Here is an 18,210-nt window from a genome sequence, read left to right on the forward strand (position 1 = left end):
ATGTTATAATAAACCGACACAAGATGTCAGTACTTAGCTGCTACTGGTCATTTTTGATTGGTTAGGTCAGGCTGATTACAGATCCAGCCATGCATGCTGTCTCTGTAACAGAATGAGGGAGAGTGGACTGAGCTTAATCCTTAAACACACTGTTAGTTTAGTTTAGCAACTCTGCAGAGAAGACTTTAAAGTCAACGAGAAAAACCAATGCAGTAGTTTTAACACACCTTCAAAATAAAAGCATGATTATCTGACTTGTAGATGTTAAAGGTGCTGGTCACTCGTTTTGTCACACCAATTGTTATGTAGTAGGGACATTTTTGCAACCAAAGCAATGAAAATGTAATTTATCTAAATGTAGACCTATTGTTTGAACATCAGTATTATTTGGGCTTACCAGGTGAAGTAGTAATTAGAAATCCTGAAAGCTTTTGTTATAGTTTTCTTCTTTTTTTTTTTTTAAACTAATGTTATGCATGTGACAATTTAGTGTAATCTTACTCAACCTGAGGATTGGTGAATTACGTGCTTTGCAATACCCAGTTTATATAACTGTTTTTAATTTTAGTTACATAAAGCTGGCATGCTTATGTGTGGTTACCAGCAAGCATAATTTTTTCACAGGGGCAACAACAATCCTTCACATTTTTCGTTAATGCAAACATTTCTAGTAATGTAACTAGCTGATATGTAAATACAGTATAGGCAGAAAAAGTAATAATATAGGCTATTCTTCAAACTCCACTTAAACCTTTTTTTTTTTTGGTACCAGATCAGATGTACCACTTTGTCCACAGGGGGCGCCAAGATCGAGATAAACGTTCCTCACTGGAGCTTTAAGGGTTTATTTTAGGATCAAAATAGCTTCAAATCAATTTCCTCTTAAAATCTTCAACATAGCTTTTATTTTGTAAGTGCTTGCATGGAAGTTGTTTTTGTACTGTGATTGGTGACTTGATGGCTCTGCGTTGTGAGTCAGGGAGGTTAAATGTACAAGGGATAGTTGCAGGGAAGGGATACAATGGCAGGAGCTCTGCACGTCATCCTGCTCTTATGTCTTCATTGGGGATCTTTCCTCCTCATTTCAGCCTCTTCTGTCAATGTCACAAAGAATGTGGCTTCAGATGCAACTTTTACAACAACATCTAAGGTCCTTTTTACTCCAGGGAAAACCAACTCCACTCAGGTTCTCACCACAGAAGTCACAACTGGTGATAATAAGACAATAACCAAACCTCCAGAAACCACCAAGACAGGCATGCATCTGACTGAAGAAGCTGGTAAAACAGGGGAGAAAGAAGTTTCAATAAAACCTACAGAAGAAAAAGAGGAAGAAGAGGGTCCTTTGGAGTTAGGTGAGTGGATGTTTTTTTTTATGTGTAACATTTTAATGCTTTTAATTTATCACTTCAAATTGAATCTCTAAAAATGTTGACAATATTATCCGAAAGTATTTATTGTGTTCAATGTATTAGTTATATGAAAGCTTCTAATTTGACTGAAGCCTTTTTGGAAGAGCAGCCACACTCATTTTTTAATGATGCTGATTTTAACAGCCTGATCAATAAGCATTACAATTGCCCCATTCCAGCACAATACAAGTAATGCTACTACAGTTACCAGGCAAACAAATTGCCTCCCTTGAGGAAAAAAGTCACTGAAAGTTTAATAAGAGGAGTAAATGTGTTAGAGAAAATGTGTGTCTGGGAATAAGAGCTCCCCAGATCCAGAATACCAAACCAAAGTGTGTGAAAGTTACATGTCAATCATCCATGATTGGGGAAGTTGCAGTTGTGTCCATGCCTCACATAAAATAACATCAAGTGAAAGAATCATTCAGGTTTCCTTTAAAGCATAGTTGAGTTCCAGAGTAATGGAGCCCTGTGGGTCTGTGCATATCTGCGGTCAGAGAGTGAGTGTCCGAGGGTTGGGGGAGGATGTTCCACCCTCTACCCTGTGTGCTCTGAGACATCATGGCTGTGTGTTTTCTACTGATGGAAACCAGATGAGCTGTGTGATTAATACAAAAAAAAGAAAAAAAGAAAAAAAAGAAACAGAAGACCCCTCACACTCCTCAGCCCAGTGATTGTAATGTAAACATATGTAAATGTCTGAAACCAAAACCTCCACTTCATCAGCAGTTACATAATCTCAATCTTAAGACTGTGCTGCTTGCTGTGTCCTAGATATCATATGTTGGTGGTTTAGTGAGCTATACCTCTAAACATGTTCAGCTGTAGGGATGAAATGATACCTCGCAAAACAATTGATACCAATTATTGATATCAGAGAATATTTAGATACATGTGATAAACATTTTTACTATGTCTCATTGTTTTCTTGAAATGCGAAGATTTATATAAAATGATGTTCTGTAAACATACCTAATGCTAGAAGTCTGAGCTGGAGGTATGCTTCCTATAATGTTTGCATTTTTCTAGAAAGGAGGTCAACAAGGAGCATTAAGGTAGAAAAGAAGCCCAAAAAAGTCCTGAAGAAATCCAAACGAATCACCAAGAAGATAAAGGTGGTTAAGAAAACCAGACCTCAGGTGAAACACAGTGTGAGCCGGTCAGCAGCCAGGGAGACAGTCCCACGTATGTATGGGGATTAGCCCAACTGTATACAGTATGTCAGTCAGACACGGGTCGGATATTAGTGGCAAATAGTTTTAGGTACTTTGCTTGCTTTAAATGTGGGATTTTCTGTGTCAGGACAATTCAAGGAGTCTCAGGTATTTTGTTTTCCAGACCCATTAATACCTTTCACACCCATGTGTAAAGGTTTAATGGGGAATTTGAAGCTCACACAGACACACTGAATTGTTGGCTGATGCAAACCCACCCAAGAAAAGGTCCAAACTAACTAACTATTTGCTAATTCAACACTTTTTCAGACCCAGATCTGATGACCATAATAATATTCCACATACTGTATATATCTCAACCCGTCGAGGAGGAAACTAATTCAATCCGCTGCCTCAAATTGTAGTCTTTACTTTAAAAGTTTTAAATAACAGAGAACCCTGAATCTAGTCTTGTTTAAATGTCAAAATATTAACGGTAACAAAGAAATGAGGTGTCATGTGGGGTCGCCTCATCTTGGTTGGGTAAAAAAGATCTATCACTCAGATCAGTTCGTTAAAATGGGAAAACTGCATCATTCAGGGTTTTCTGAAAATATTCATTTTCCTTGTGATAGTCAAAGTATTCAATTTTGCTTGATACAACTCTAAGTTGTTCAGAAATCCTAATGAACACAAAGTTGATTTTTTTTTTTTTACTATGGTAGACATTTAACATTTTTTTCAGTTTGCTTCCTCTTTGATTTTCTTCATGTCTGCCTTTGTCTTCTCTGTAGTCTGTACGTCTCTTTTCTTATCTCTTGTCAAACACTAAAACAAATCAAGCTTATCAGGACGTTTTTTTCTCATGGTAACCCTTAAACACAGTCATGGACTAAATGCATGCTCCCATACTACTTATACTTGAACTTAAACCCATCAACAATCACATTACTCTGTGGAGGTTTGTTCTGAAGAAGTGTGTGTGCGCTTTGAGTCCGTGTGCTTCACATGTCTCTGTTTCTCAGTCCATTTGTGTATTTGCCTTTCCAAATGTATATTTAAGAAACCTCATGTTCCACAAATTCTTGAGATTACATCCATATATGAGTATGAGCACTGGACCGGGAAAGTTTGTGTACATAGAGAACTTTTATAATGATGCATGTATCAAGAGGTGAAAGTCTCAACAAAGATCGGCTTGTGAAGGAAATAAATGCTTAGTAAGGGACGTTTACTTCCTGTAAAAACAGAGCTGCCGTTAAAATCAGGTCAGTCTGCCAACAAAGGAGTTATGTTGACTATGAGACAAGTTGCCATGTAAAGAGCGTATGTGTGTGAAAATACCTTATTATATAACCTCCTACTAATTAAAAGGACTGTGGTGTTCATGCAGTACACTGTTGTTTTTTTCCACTTTGCTTTTAAATGAATCTTTCAACACTTCTAGGGTCCTCTTTAATCGCCATGCATAGACATTTTCAACGTCCTGTGTCATACCTTCCTTTTCTCTGTGTGAGAAATGGAGACCGCTTTTTCGGTGAAGGGCTTTACTGCACAAATGGACAACTTCACGGGTTCCTCGATCACAACAGGAAGAATTAAGGCTGATTCCACTTGTCCAGTGTTTACTAGTTTACAGACTTTAGCTAATTTAGTTGAGTTATTTTCGCACAGTGGATTGGAAGTTTCAGTTTTTAAAAAACAGAATAAAAAACAAATGGAACTTGAATTCTTTTATTAAGAAATTGCACAAGTTCTTAACGACGTCACAATACAAAAATATGTTCAAGTATGGGATGCAGAGGTGTGTAAAGTTTTAGTTTGTGTTTTAGTTTGCCCAAAGTGCTTCACAATAAACGATCAGACAAGATCAATACAAGGCGTCTCAATAAATAATGAGACGTGAAAGATTTCTTATCACCATGCACTTCAAGAAATGTAACCAAATTGTATTTCAACTTCATTCTCGACATTCCTCCTTTTTGCTTAAAGTGCACAATGGCAATATTTTGATTAGTTAGGTCGTCATGTTGAGTTTTTAACAGCTTATAATCAAGTAGCATGTCATGGTTACAGACACCATTTTCAGACAAGTCAATTAAGACTGAAGCCCTTTTTACACCTTGCATTACCATCCCTCCTGGGTGATCTGATCTAAAGTGCAAGGTGTAAAGCACTGAGGCATTGTGGGGTATTAGTACACATTTTTTCTTGTGTACTAAAGTCCTCAGTTCAAAGCAGGAGGAGACAAAGAGAAAACGTGCTGTGCTCTACAAAACTGAGTTGTCCTTGTTTCCGTCTTTGCCACACAAAATAAATCAAGATGTCCCCCCTAAACCATCACACTGTAATTATCTGTAAATCAATTTAACTGGGAGAAAAAGAATAAATCACACTGAGTTAGGGGCTTCCTCAGTGTGACAAAGTTTAATGAATGTTTTTTTTTCTCCTCTGGGCATCTCTGTGAGCTTGCCAGGTCTCTCTGGCTCAGCTTCAGTAGTTTGAGGTTTGGCAGGAATCCACCGGTCACATCAACAACAAAGACATTACAAACTCATTAGAGCTGAGTAACACTGTACGACAGCACTGAGCCAACTGGTCTACAAGGCAAAATGGGGAAAGAGGTGATTAAATGAAATGCCACCTACATTTAGCATTTATTTTCTGCCTCTGTACCTCAGCCAGGGACTTTTTAGCAGCCAGTAAAGCCTCCTGGCAGGACGACACAGTATGAACCGGACTGAACCCTGCAGACAATGAGCGTCTGTCTGAGGTTTAAAGACGGCAGCAGAGGACGCTGGACGAGTTGTTGGTCAAACACATTTCTGCATTGATGATATTTTTACACTTCTTCTGCTTTCATCTCTCCTCTGTCATTTGCCACATTGAGACAATGAGATAAATCTCCTCTGTTTTATCACTAATATGCATCACAAAAAATGTTTCTACTCCTTTCTTCCCTTTTTTCCCTTTGCCCTCAGCTCCCCCAGGTCAGGTTTGTGTTCATATCAGTTCAGACAGTTCAGCTCCCAAAGAGCAGCTCTATTTGAAACAGGGTAACGTTTGTACCTTCAGACCTTTTTTTTCGCCAGTTAAAACATTTCTTTGCATTTTGCAGGACATTTTCCCTGCACCTGTTTGCATTTTTCTTGTATGTTCAGGACAACAACATGTGTATGTGCCTGTATAACTGTAGTACATATCCTGTGTAAACCTGCATACACTGTAGAGTGCATTCAGGAGAAATGCAAAGTGTGAGAGATGATGGTTCCATGAAGGTTTATGCAACTTTTTGCAAGGATTTTGCAACTTCTGCATTTACCAGAAAATAAAGTCAGTGTCTATTAACATGGATATGAACAACTTATTTTTCCAACTGTGTGTGCTGTGGACTAATTTTAAAACTTTAAGACACTAGAAGTCATGAAAGACATAAGTTGAGACTTTAAATTTCAAAGACTCAACCAAGACTCCTATTTCTTTACTTGTTGTCCCTCTGACTTGTAGTCTCCTTGTCCTTGTTCCTTTTAGAGCTTTTATGAATTCAATGTTTAGTCTATGCACAATATAGACTGTAAATGAGACATAGACATAGTAACCTCTCCATCACCAACTAGTTGGTTTAACCATTATTTTGAAGTCTTGATTTCGGGGTTTTGTCAACCTGTTGTGTTGAAGTCAGGGGTGATTATATGTGAACGAGAGGCCTGACTTGGTAATCGTTTGGTAGCCATGCTTAAAGCATAACCTACTGTAATGTTGTCTCATTGTAAATTGGACAGCAAATAAAGAATAAACACCATTTTCATTCAGCTTCACTTCAAACCCAAAGCCTGTAAGTTGACTTCTTATTTACAGTCTATATTCCACGATAAACTCACAATAAATCTGTCCTCTAGAACATTTTACTGTTATGGTTGAATGTTGTTCAGATGGTGATTTAACTCTTGTGTAACGTGTCAGAATGTCCTCCGCTGGGTCTGGAGTCCCTGAAGGTCAAAGACTATCAGCTTAAGGCGTCTTCCTTTAAGCGCAGAGGTCTGGGCCCCCACCGAGGACGACTCAACATCCAGGTATGATCACTCACAGACTATCAGCAAACAAAAAAAAAACATCCACACATCCTACACACAACTAATATCAGTGTGTGTTTCTTTGTATCATGTACCTGTGTGTGCATGTGTGTTGCAGTCTGGGATCGAGGATGGAGACATCTACGACGGAGCCTGGTGTGCTCAGTACAGAGACAAGAAGCAGTGGCTGGAGGTCGACGCTCTACGACTGACTCGCTTTATTGGCGTCCTCCTGCAGGGTCGAAACTCCATCTGGAGGTAAGTTATTAAGGTGACGATTGTCGAAAGTCCAAGGGAGCTCTGGGAAATGTAGTTCCTTTTCAAAGACGTTAAATGACGCTGATATCTCCCAAAATATGTAACTTTTGTACAGTTTATGTGACTTTAAAATAGCACTGTACCTGCACACCATTTGTTTGATTACATGACAACACAAATCTTTCCATTGGCCTTCACTGTATAGTTCTGATTATTTTAAAGACACATACTTTACAGACTTCTCTCTCCTTTATTTCGCTCTTTTCTGATATAAGTAATAGTAACGATTCATTGTGGGGTTTTTATTGTGTCTCGAGCTCTGCTGCACGGTTCTTTTGTGTGTCACGTTTCAAGTGTGAAGATCTAAATGTTTCCCATTCACACACAGTTGGGACGTGGTGTACACCTACAAGGTGCAGTTCAGTAATGACTCGCTGGTCTGGAAGCCGAGTATGAACGGGACTGAAGAGGCCGTAAGTGAACGTTCAAGAGGACTTCTTTTTATTCTCCACTTTTATACATTCGTCCTAATTTTTGGTCCACATTTCACAGCTTGTCACAACATTGACATTCTATTCATAAGAAAAGACAAATACTTTTGTGATTATATTCCCCCCCCACCACCATTATCATTTGAATTAAATTACAACCACATAGCCGAAGCCATTTAAGCACCATTGAAGGAAGAAGTCAGCAGATGACAGACAAAACTAACCAGCTCCTGTTTTTTTAATTTCCCTGAAGAAATTAACCAGGCCGGGCCTTGAAGGTCCCAAGATTGACCAGGACAGGCTGACTTTGTATATTGGTAATAAATAATATTAACTGTGTTAAACTCCACTTGGCAACTGAATGTTGGTTTATAGAAGATAATAAGAAAGGAAAAAATTCATCCCAAGAAATTTCCCACCCTTCGACCAAGAGTGGGTTTAATCATCAGTGCTTCCTGCTAAAATATTTATTTCTTCTTTAAGAGCGATAAAACAATCGAGCAACATTTACATGTTTAAACAGTTCCTGCTTTTCTCAAGGATAAAACACTGTTTATATAGTTCTGTAAGCAGCTCTGTCAGGTTTTATAAAAGTTATGAGCCTCCTCTGCCTTACACTGTTTACCTTAAAAGGCTGAGGAAATACCGCATACTTGCTTAGTTTAGTCAAACAACTCACGTTTGTATCGTTTCAAATATTTATTGCAGCAGCAGAACACAGTTTGTGTTTGGCGTCCAGGCTCAGACCTCATCACTCTTCTCAGCTTTAATTTACATGCCGAGATTTAAGTAGTGTTGGGATGATATCTTGAATCCTCCAGTCGGAGCCTACAGGTGGTGGTGGTGGGGCTGAGAAAGAGTGCAGCACTGGTGCAGGTCAGAAATCTTGCAGCTCAAATAGACCAGTGGAGGTGTCGTCAGGTGATTATTGAGAATGAGGCATGTGGAGTGTGAGATTAATGCAGCTCGAGTTAACCGCCTGAACTAGCTTGAAGTCGTCGCCTCATGTTTGTGTATTCAGCTGGTTATAGTGCGTGTGTGCCATAACCACATGTGGGCAAGAAGTGTCAATCATGCAAAGACTTTTTTTTTCCATGGTAGCAGCACACAGGTTTACATATTCAGTAGAGACAAATGAGAAAAACAGAGCAAATTAGAAATGTGACTAGAATTCCATCATGGAAGATATTTATCACTACCATCAAAGTCAAAGGGCCAAATCTCCTCAGCAGAATTTCACCATCATTATTTTGGTGTTTTGCATCTTTAACTTCTTCTTCCACAAGATTTTAGATTTCTCGTTTTTCACTGTCTATTTATGCTGCAGGTATTTGAAGGAAACCAGGATGCAGAGACGCCCGTCCTCGCTCTATTCAACACTTCCACCGTGGCCCGTTACATCCGGATCAACCCACAGACGTGGTACGAGAACGGCACGCAGGGCGACATCTGCCTCAGGGCCGAGGTGTTGGGCTGCACTGTCCCAGGTAGAGGACGTAAAGATTTGATCCAGATGAAAATGTTGGACCTTTTTTTTATTCTCTTTCAAACTCACTTCAACTCTTTTTATAGATCCAAAAAATATCTACCCATGGCAGACAGAGCCGGCAGCGTCCAAAGACAAACTGGACTTCAGACACCACAACTACAAAGAGATGAGAAAGGTTAAGCAGTGTCTGAATGATGAACCTAAATGATGATGCTTATCCTGTGAAGAGGGCTATCTTTTTGCTTTTCATGGATCACAATACTAATGGAGTTGTCACTTCAATCTGTTATCTCTGGTTACTTTGAGCAGTTGGAAAAGTTATGGAAGCTCCCACAGTGTGTGTGCGGTCTGGTTGGAGTCAGACCATAAACAAATATTATGGGAAGCTTCACTCCCTCATGGCAGCGTCCTCACATCGCTGTCACTACCAGTGGTCAGAGTGGAGACGCCGTGCTGCATTTGAAAACAGCCCACAGAAACAAACAGACATGTCCACATGTGAAAATACATTCAAAAATTAACTACTGAGACCAGACTCGGGACAAAAGTGCAAGTTGCTCTGCAGACAGGCGACTAACCAACCTAATAGTATCTCTAAAGTCAATAAAAAAATGCACACATTAAGGTGCAAGGCAAATTCTGAGAGTCTTTGCAAGTTTAAAAGCGTTATATTCAAAATGTTTAGAAGATCAAATTTGTCATTTAAAAATGTAAAATAGATGAGCTTTCGTCTTTTACCTGCTTTTTGTAAAATCTCTCCAGATTACACCTGTTGTGAATTGGTGCGGTACAAATAAAGATTGATGAATTGATTGATTGATTACTTTAGTGCCCTGCTGGTATTCAGGCACGAGCCTCCATTTTCATCTGTGATGTACAAAGTACTTTCTCTCAGACAGAAAACGCACCACAGTGCACTTAAAGAGAAGAGCGAGCTCATGAAGTTGTTCAGCCCTAACTGTACATCATACATGCAGAACTGTCAGAGGCCAGTCTCCTTTTCTCATTCTCACGTCTTCACACAGCTTTGTTTTTGCTTTCCAGCTGATGAAGTCGGTGAACGAGGCCTGTCCTGACATCACCCGGATCTACAGCATCGGCAAGAGTTACACGGGCCTGAAGCTCTACGTCATGGAGATCTCTGACAACCCTGGAAAACACGAACTGGGTGAGACACACGGGAGACAGAGGGGATGAATAAACTCTCTCTGATCTGTTTAAAAAGAGGACAACATTAACCTGATGTCCATTGTGGGTTATTTCTAAAATGACGAAGATCCAGTTGTGGACAAACATTTCAATTCAAAGACCTAAATGCAACTAATATTTTAAATTGGTAATTTGGGTCTTACTGTATTTTACAAAAATAGATTTTTTGGTTGAGCTCTTTATGTTTGTAACAAGTCAAAGATAAAAACTCTTTCTAATGGAGAAGGTTTTAAACACATCTGTAACTAAATATTCAGCCATCTACATGCTACCACTGCCACACTTGTTCTGCCGCACTAAAAGAAATCATTCAGTCTAATGAGGGACAGACGCTGCTGTGTGATCACAGTAATCTAAGTGGTCAGAGGGGATTGGAGCTGGCACTGTATCCCAACCCTCTGAAATGACACAGGCAGTCCTTCACTGTGTGAAACATAAACTCACACAGACCGGAGTAACACTTGGTTTGCTCTGAGGTCAACAAATATTTTCTTTGGCCTTCCTCAACTCATCCCACGTGGAGACGTTTTCCCGCCAAAATGAATCACAGAAAAAGGGGAGCACACGGATAGCAATGTTCATGTACTCAGACTCAGACACTCCAGTTTCTGGACATTTTTTAGAGCAGTAGCAGGTAAAACCCAGGTTGTATCAGTGCATGCATGAGCAGGTTCTGTGACCATCACAATAAAGCTTCTTTTAGAAAGATCACAAAGAAATACAAACTCAGATTTATCTCAAGTTCAGCTCAGGCGTGGGTTCTCCTGTTTGGAAAATTTTGGATGAATACAAGATAAGAAAATAAACAACTGCTTAGTTTACACTTATCCGGTTAAGTCCAACTCGGAGGAGACCCTGGGGTTGACCCTGAGCTCCCTGGAGGGATTACACATCCCGCCTGGCCTAGGAAGGCCTCTGTATTCTTCAGAGGGAGGTGGAATACGTGGCGGAGAGAGGGAAGTCTGGGTCTTGACTCCACAACCTGACATGTTATTCATGTCAGGTTGCAGCATAGCTGTTTGTCGGGAGTCTTAAGACCCGTCTCGACTCCATCTCTTTTCCTATTGTTAGTTTGACTGAAAATGGCGTTGAGACAGTTTTAGCATGGTGGTACCATCGGCAGGCTTCATGCCTAACAAATGAGTCAAACACTCTATGGGCTGGGACTTCAGATAATTGTCACTAAGGAAAATATCAGTGTTTCCCTTACACACTCAACTCAGTCTGTGACCTGATTTGGTTGTTCACCTCATGTCTTGTTTCCAGTGGCAAGTATTGGTGTGGTGCAAGTTAACGTTCCATGTGTTTTCACTATTTTCTGTCCTCTGAGTGGTTAAAGTCAGAACAAACTTGGTTATGTAATCAATGTCGGCGATGCTGTGTTGGCTGGGCAACTTGTTTTTATTTTATGTCTAATAAGGGTAAGATTAATTAATTTAACGTGCATGGGCCAAATTCTAACATTTGTATGTTACAGAAAAGAAAAAAAGCAAAACCAGATAAACTGAAATGAAAACACATTTTGTATAAACGCAAAGTGATGGCTGCATGCAAAACTACTCTGGACAAACCAAGATAACCAGCACAACCAGCATGTGAGAAACCCAAAGTGGGCTGAAGTCTTCCTCATACACAGAGTTGTGAGGAGGATGTGTGAGATTTCAGAGCTGCCTGTCAGTGCAGTGTATGCAGAACAAACAGGAAACAGGTCCAGGCCTTTCACTGGGGCCGCTCTCAGAGGTTGATCTGTGCAGGAGATTTCATGAAAGCACAGACTGTATCTAAGTATCAACATTTAAATGAGGTCTTCTTACCTTAAATTGTACTGTTTAAAAAACAAGGATCTCTGGTAAATACATGTGTCACATGCAGAGAGTATGATTCAGCTGGACTTTTCCCCTCTAATAACTCAATTACACTTAAAAAAACAGAATCAATAAAACATTAAACATGTTAGAATATGTACTATATTAAATGCTGTGCTCTTAACTCCATGCTTATGTTTGTGTTATGGCCCCCCCTGCAGGAGAACCAGAGTTTCGGTATGTTGCAGGGATGCATGGGAATGAGGTGCTGGGTCGAGAAATTCTGCTCAATCTCATGGAGTACATGTGTCAGGAGTACAAACGCGGTGACCAGCGCATTGTCCGCCTCATCAAAGACACTCGAATCCACCTGCTGCCTTCCATGAACCCTGACGGATATGAGATGGCTTTTAAGAAGGTGCGTGTTGTAATCTCCACGGTTCCAGACGTCAGTGACCGTGACAGGATAAGAGCGAGGCTTCACTCTTCTCTCTCTGCTCCTCAGGGCTCAGAGTTGGCGGGCTGGGCTTTCGGTCGTTACAGCTATGAAGGCATCGACATGAACCACAACTTTGCTGATCTTAACTCAGTGATGTGGAACGCCATCGAGCTGGAGACGGACCGGTCCAAACTCATCAACCACTACTTCCCCATCCCAGAGCAATACACCTCAGAGGACGCTTTTGTACGTTTCATAAACACTCTGACACATGCAGTGAAAAAAAGCACATCATTTATTCTAAATAAGCACTGCAGCTTCACCCTCGGCTTTTAAAATTACAAACTTTATTTTGTCCTGTCTCTCTTTCTCTTAACCTTATTTTTGTTCTTAGCAGTGCTTTTGTCGTATTTGATAAGTGTAGCTTCCACTTTTAGGGAAGTGTTGAACTTTAGAGGAGGAATTTGGCACCTTATCACCCACCATTTGTCTGTAGGCTTTTGTTTTAAGGAATAAAAACAATCCAAAGTTGGCTTATTTTCTCACACTTTGAATAAATAAAGAAAGAGGAAAAAAAGAATCAGGATCAAGAATAGAAATATCTTTAATACTCTGACGTAGTAAGACAACTGTGGAAAACTTTAAAGCTGTGTACACAGATGATTTTAATAAACTGATTAGTTCACTTTTCATGGTCATCCCTAGGTGGCGTCAGAGACCAGGGCTGTGATCAACTGGATGCAGAACATCCCGTTTGTTCTGGGCGCTAACCTCCACGGTGGAGAGCTGGTGGTCACTTACCCGTTTGACATGACCCGGGACTGGGCACCTCAGGAACACACGGCCACCTCTGATGAGAGCTTTTTCCGCTGGTTGGCCACAGCGTACGCCAGCACCAATCAGGTTTATCCGACATCTCTTTCCCCTTCCTGCCCTCAAAAATCCCCCCCGGGTGGAACCACCTTTTTCCTGAACATATTTCTGTGTCTGCTGTTATAACCAGGTGATGTCCAACCCAGACCGGCGGCCGTGTCACAACAAGGACTTCCTCAGATACAACAACATCATCAATGGAGCCGAGTGGCACAACGTACCAGGAAGTAAGAATGTGTGTGTTTTTTAAACTCTGATTCAGTCAAGGAATAAATCCAGTTTCAAAAAGCATGGGTATAAAGTGAAAGGTTTGCTTTGGTGAAATGTGGCTCCTTCCTGCAGCACATTATATCTTTTTTTAATACTTTATGAGATTTTGTGTTTTTGTTTGGTTAATTTCTCATGTAGTGATTGTGACTCTCTTAATCAACATATCAGCAATCCTGATTCCTCGAATCAAAGTGAGTTTTTGCATGATGTTCTGCAGCTGGTGTGCCAATTGTACTTTCTGTTTTTGTCTTGATGTTTAAAAATGGAAAGAATTAAAAAAAAAACACAGAACTTTTCGAACAGAATTTTTTATTTTGTTTTTTGACTTCAAAATAAAAACAAGTAATTCATCTGTTTGTCAATCAATCGAAGATATTTTAACAGATTTTAAAGAGTATTTAAGATGGCTGTTAAGTAAAGAGCAATCAACTTATTTCAACTGTATATTCTACGTTCAATAACCATCAAACAATTTTGTGCAACTTCACACAGACTGTTCTTTTTAAATATTTGATTGCCTAAGAAATAGTTTTAGATGCATCTAAGTATTAAGGCTGAAAACATTTATTAACATAATTAAGTCTTATCATTAAGAAAAGAAATGTGACAGTTTCTTACATTTCCTTTAGCTGTTGTGAACGCATACAGCATCAGATCTGCAATAAAGACTGATTTCTGTTTGTTTTGTCCCCTTGAAGGTATGAATGACTTCAGCTACCTGCACACAAACTGCTTCGAGGTGACCGTGGAGTTATCCTGTGATAAATTCCCTCACGCCAGCGAGCTTCCCATCGAGTGGGAGAACAACAGAGAGTCTCTGCTGGTTTACATGGAGCAGGTCTGGCTGCCTTTGATGACTTTTAACTGAGATACTGATCATTTTAATCACGTCTTTTCATCGTGTTTGGGTTGCCTCTACAGTTGAACATCATTTCTTTACATTCTTTAATTTTTAACTAACCTTATTTGTTTAACATCTGAGATAAGATGGGTCCATACATGGGAACAAAAGTTGAAATCCCTGTCTTGTTTCTTGTTTCCTTTTCTTCTTTTTAGGTCCACCGTGGGATTAAAGGTGTAATTCGTGACAGAGACACAGAGGCTGGTATACCAGATGCCGTTATTAAAGTGGACGACATCGATCATCATATCAGATCAGGTACTAATATCTCTCATCAGATATTTTTTTAAATCAAAGGCTGTACCTCATAATGACACACTAATATGGAAGTCTAGAGGATTTTACTCTTGATTTGTTGTTTGCATTTCAGAAATGTGTTTTACAAAGTGCTTAGGATGCTTTTCATTTTGCCAGTATTTTCTCTCATCATGTCCTGAGTGTTTACTGTTTCCTTGTGTAAATTGCTTCACTTCCAGTTGCTGATGGAGATTACTGGCGGCTCCTGAACCCCGGGGAGTACAGGGTGACAGTCAGCGCAGAGGGCTACTTCCCCTCCTCTCGCACCTGTCAGGTCATGTACGACTTCTTCCCCACCATCTGTGACTTCAACCTCACCAAGATGCCCAAACAGAGGCTCCAAGAGATTTTAGCAAAAGGAGGCAAACTGCCCAAAGACATGCAGCTCCGGCTACGACAGCTCCGACTGCGTAAGCTCCGCGTCACCACCAAAGCCATGAACCAGCGACGTGCCGCTGCGGCTGCCAAACGGGCGAAGAAGGCCTGACGGTGATTAAACGTGAGAACAGAGCAGGACTTGGTTCAGAGACACTCATTCTCACTGGGTTCATGTCAGGATTTTACACGATCTTATTTATCATGGGCCACCAGCAGGCACCATGAAACTTTTACACCAGTAGACAAACACGCCTGAGAACAAAACAGCGTTCTCTACTGCTGTGCAGCAGCAGAACAAACTGAGGGAGCGATTTCCTTTAAATAAGATAATTGTCAGAGTAACCCTGCGCACACCAGGACTGTTCAGATAGACTGTAAAGTTTGATGCATATCAAATATTGGTGTGAACAAGGCGTTTTGAACTGTGGCGTCCTAAGGTCTGCTCTGCACTGGATCAGCATCAGGTGTAGCTTTACAATGATCTTCTATCACCAGGTGGTGATAAATAATTACAAGTCACGTGACAACTAAAGTCATCTCATTACACGAAATATCAACTCAGGTATTTTTAATATCAAGTGGAGAGCGAACCTGAGAAATGTTTCATATATTCATTCAACTTTAAAGTCTGTCTGAACAGTCATGGTGTGCGCTGGATTACTCTGATCTTGAAAGCCTTCTGTTCCTGCTCGAGCTGCAGCCTGGATGAGTAGCACGGCTGAGCACAGGCTCATCGATCCTCAAGACGAAAAATGTATTTGAAGCCAAACTCTTGTTTTCAGTGATGTCATCATGAGCTCAGTTCTTACAAATACAATAAAAAAAACTGCTGATCCACATAAAGGGAAACTAGTCAGTTTTCATTTCTACTTTAAAAGACATTGTTGTCATGTTGTGGTGGGCTGAATGATTTATAATGAAGTCAGACTATAGAGTGCAGAAAGTTTCTGGATTTCAGAGATTGAAAACAAAGACATTAAGTGAGAGGGGACATTACCTGAATCTTTATTTATGACATAATAATCATCAGAATTTACAGTTAAAACAAATTCCATAACAAAACTAACTCATGTGAGAACAGTCAGCTTCCACTTGACACCGTTCCTCATCTTTGGTGGCGTCAGGACTTCAGCGGCTACAAAGACAAAAAGATTTCATAAAAGTCACTGAAAATATTGGAAATAGTGTTAGTTGTGCAAACTGTGACTGAAAATAAAAATAAATCAATGACCTGTGGCACACTGAATTTAACGAATGTTATTCTTGTTTTGCCTGTAGAGTTGAGATAACAACACAAAGAAGTCTAATTTAACCTCTTAAATTGTACTGACCTTGTTGTGGAGCTGCAGCTCTCTGCTGCTGCTGGAAAGACGCCATGATGCTGTTTGCAGTCGAGTTTGGTCCAGTTAACTAAAAAGAAAGAAAGAGGCCACAGTTTGATTTACAAATACAAAGAAGAAGAAACACAAGATTATTTCAAAATGTTAGAAATCAGAGAAAAATACTGCAAACAGAAGCATGCATGTATGTGTGAGTAATTTCTTTTCCTTTTTCACATTTACAATCATTTCTCATTTGGATTCTGTACTCACACCTCTGGCATAAGCTCAAACACCTCTGTACATGCACATGTAACTAGTTTCTAGAAGGTCAGCACTCTGTTTCTAAGGCTCTTTAACTGTTTACAGGTCTCTTTTAACCAACACATGTTTTTCTCTCCTCACAGGTTATGTACATTATGCTATATTAGTTTTAAGTCTAACTGCTAATGCTAACTGCACAGGTTTAACATATAATTATGTTTATTCTTAGTCACATAGGGGCTGCTATATCTTGTTTGGGGGATTTTGTATACAGGGGGGGGGGGGAACAGCGGGTGTGTATTGTAACTAATGTCTTGTGTCCTGCCTGTCTGTATACTGCTACTGGATGCCTTGAATTTCCCTCGGGATCAATAAAGTATCTATCTATCTATCTATCTATCTATCTATCTATCTATCTATCTATTTACCAAGTTTAAACCCTACAGTCTGTTCAGATGGTTTTCGCCGAGTCAAGAATGTGAAAACACTGTGAGAAAGAGTCCTTTCAAGGAGATCTGTTGAGAGCATGTCAGTGCAGGTTTAATGATGTGATAACATGTTGTTTTATTTACCGGAGCTTGATTGTTCTGCAGGCCTTCGGGCCACACCTCGGGGAGCGCTGCCTCCATCATCTGCAGAGCCTCCTCGTACGACTTCTGCAGCTTCTCTGCCTGTTTGTCCAACTGGAACAGCAGCAGCGCCTTCAGCAGGCCGTGCATTTCCTCTGGAAGGGGAGAGGGGAGGGACAACGTGAGTCCAACAACTCTGATTGCACAGACAACTACAGAACTCTGCGGTTCAAACTAGTGCTGATTAAGTGTTTCTGAAAAACAGGACCACACTTCCATCGTCCACGGCTGCTCTTTTACTTCCATCCCCTTATTGCAAAATCTAATTCTTTAAAGTGAAGTAAAGATTCTAGAGATCTAAAGCCTGCAAATGTTTGTTCCCGAACCTCTCATCTTGTCCACAGTGGTGATGATGTCACTCATAGCACACATCAGCGCTCGGTCCTCCATCGGGCTTCCCTCCTTCAGACTCATCTTCTTCCGCTCGGCTTTCCGGCGATTCTTTGACGATCTCCTGCAGGCAGAGCATCGAATCACCAAAAGTATAACAAGCGTCCTCCTCACGGGCACACTTTACCGTACTGGACTTAAGGGGAGTGTGAAGGTCTTACGAGGAGATGCGGGAGTTGCTGTGGGAGTATTTGGAGCCGGTCAGCACACTGCTGGCTTCAGAGTAAAGCTCCGCATCAGGACAGTCTGGACCGTCCTCATCTGACCAGGGACAAACAGGGTCACAGGTTTTTAGAACGACACAGAGGGCAGAATACAACCATCACATGCTTTTCTACTTCATCCTTTTCTCAAGACGGTGAAAGTCAAGCTGATTCCGACAACTTCTCACCCAGCATGTCCAGCCTGGCCTTCTCTTTCTGCTCTCTGACCACAGCCAGCCGAGTCCTGTGCCGGGTGAACGTCGCTACCTGAGCCTCCAGGAAGGCGGTCTGACTGCTGACGGCTGAAACAAGACCACATCACACAATGCAATAAACAAAACAAACATGTTTTTTTC

General features: G+C 40.6%; 3 protein-coding genes across 4 annotated transcripts in view; 1 reads left to right on the top strand and 2 right to left on the bottom strand.

The window, feature by feature from the left end:
* Positions 1-18,210, bottom strand: part of slc49a3 (solute carrier family 49 member 3) — a 285,285-nt gene that overhangs the window by 244,506 nt on the left and 22,569 nt on the right. The gene's annotated exons all lie outside the window — the stretch shown is intronic.
* On the top strand, positions 1,003-15,892 carry LOC306829820 (putative carboxypeptidase X1). The gene is made up of 14 exons (XM_079352990.1): positions 1,003-1,355; positions 6,530-6,639; positions 6,758-6,897; positions 7,286-7,370; positions 8,716-8,875; positions 8,961-9,052; positions 9,922-10,045; positions 12,113-12,309; positions 12,397-12,576; positions 13,036-13,233; positions 13,334-13,430; positions 14,172-14,311; positions 14,530-14,632; positions 14,851-15,892. Exons 1-14 carry the CDS (start codon positions 1,022-1,024, stop codon positions 15,156-15,158), a joined length of 2,268 nt encoding a protein of 755 aa, XP_079209116.1. The 5' UTR covers positions 1,003-1,021; the 3' UTR covers positions 15,159-15,892.
* elp1 (elongator acetyltransferase complex subunit 1) overlaps positions 16,031-18,210 on the bottom strand; it is a 12,000-nt gene continuing 9,820 nt past the window's right edge. For both annotated transcript variants that reach the window (XM_079351696.1, XM_079351695.1), the window contains exons 31-36: positions 18,043-18,156; positions 17,813-17,912; positions 17,588-17,715; positions 17,205-17,356; positions 16,381-16,459; positions 16,031-16,184 (exon numbers count right to left, since the gene is read on the bottom strand). In XM_079351696.1, coding sequence (XP_079207822.1) covers positions 16,117-16,184; positions 16,381-16,459; positions 17,205-17,356; positions 17,588-17,715; positions 17,813-17,912; positions 18,043-18,156 — 641 coding nt within the window. In that variant the 3' untranslated portion in view covers positions 16,031-16,116. The remainder of the gene's footprint in view (positions 16,185-16,380; positions 16,460-17,204; positions 17,357-17,587; positions 17,716-17,812; positions 17,913-18,042; positions 18,157-18,210) is intronic.

This window comes from Symphodus melops, assembly GCF_947650265.1.
Source record: "Symphodus melops genome assembly, chromosome: 9".
In the NCBI taxonomy this organism is placed as follows: Eukaryota; Metazoa; Chordata; class Actinopteri; order Labriformes; family Labridae; genus Symphodus; species Symphodus melops.

What these genes read in the sequence shown, in the direction of transcription:
- LOC306829820 (XM_079352990.1), top strand. Translation starts at nt 1,022, where the DNA reads ATGGCAGGAGCTCTGCACGTCATCCTGCTCTTATGTCTTCATTGGGGA. An exon ending in CCCTGGAAAACACGAACTGG is followed by an intron (nt 10,046 to 12,112) that starts GTGAGACACACG and finishes CCCCCCCTGCAG; the next exon opens with GAGAACCAGAGTTTCGGTAT. An exon ending in TGCTGGTTTACATGGAGCAG is followed by an intron (nt 14,312 to 14,529) that starts GTCTGGCTGCCT and finishes TCTTCTTTTTAG; the next exon opens with GTCCACCGTGGGATTAAAGG.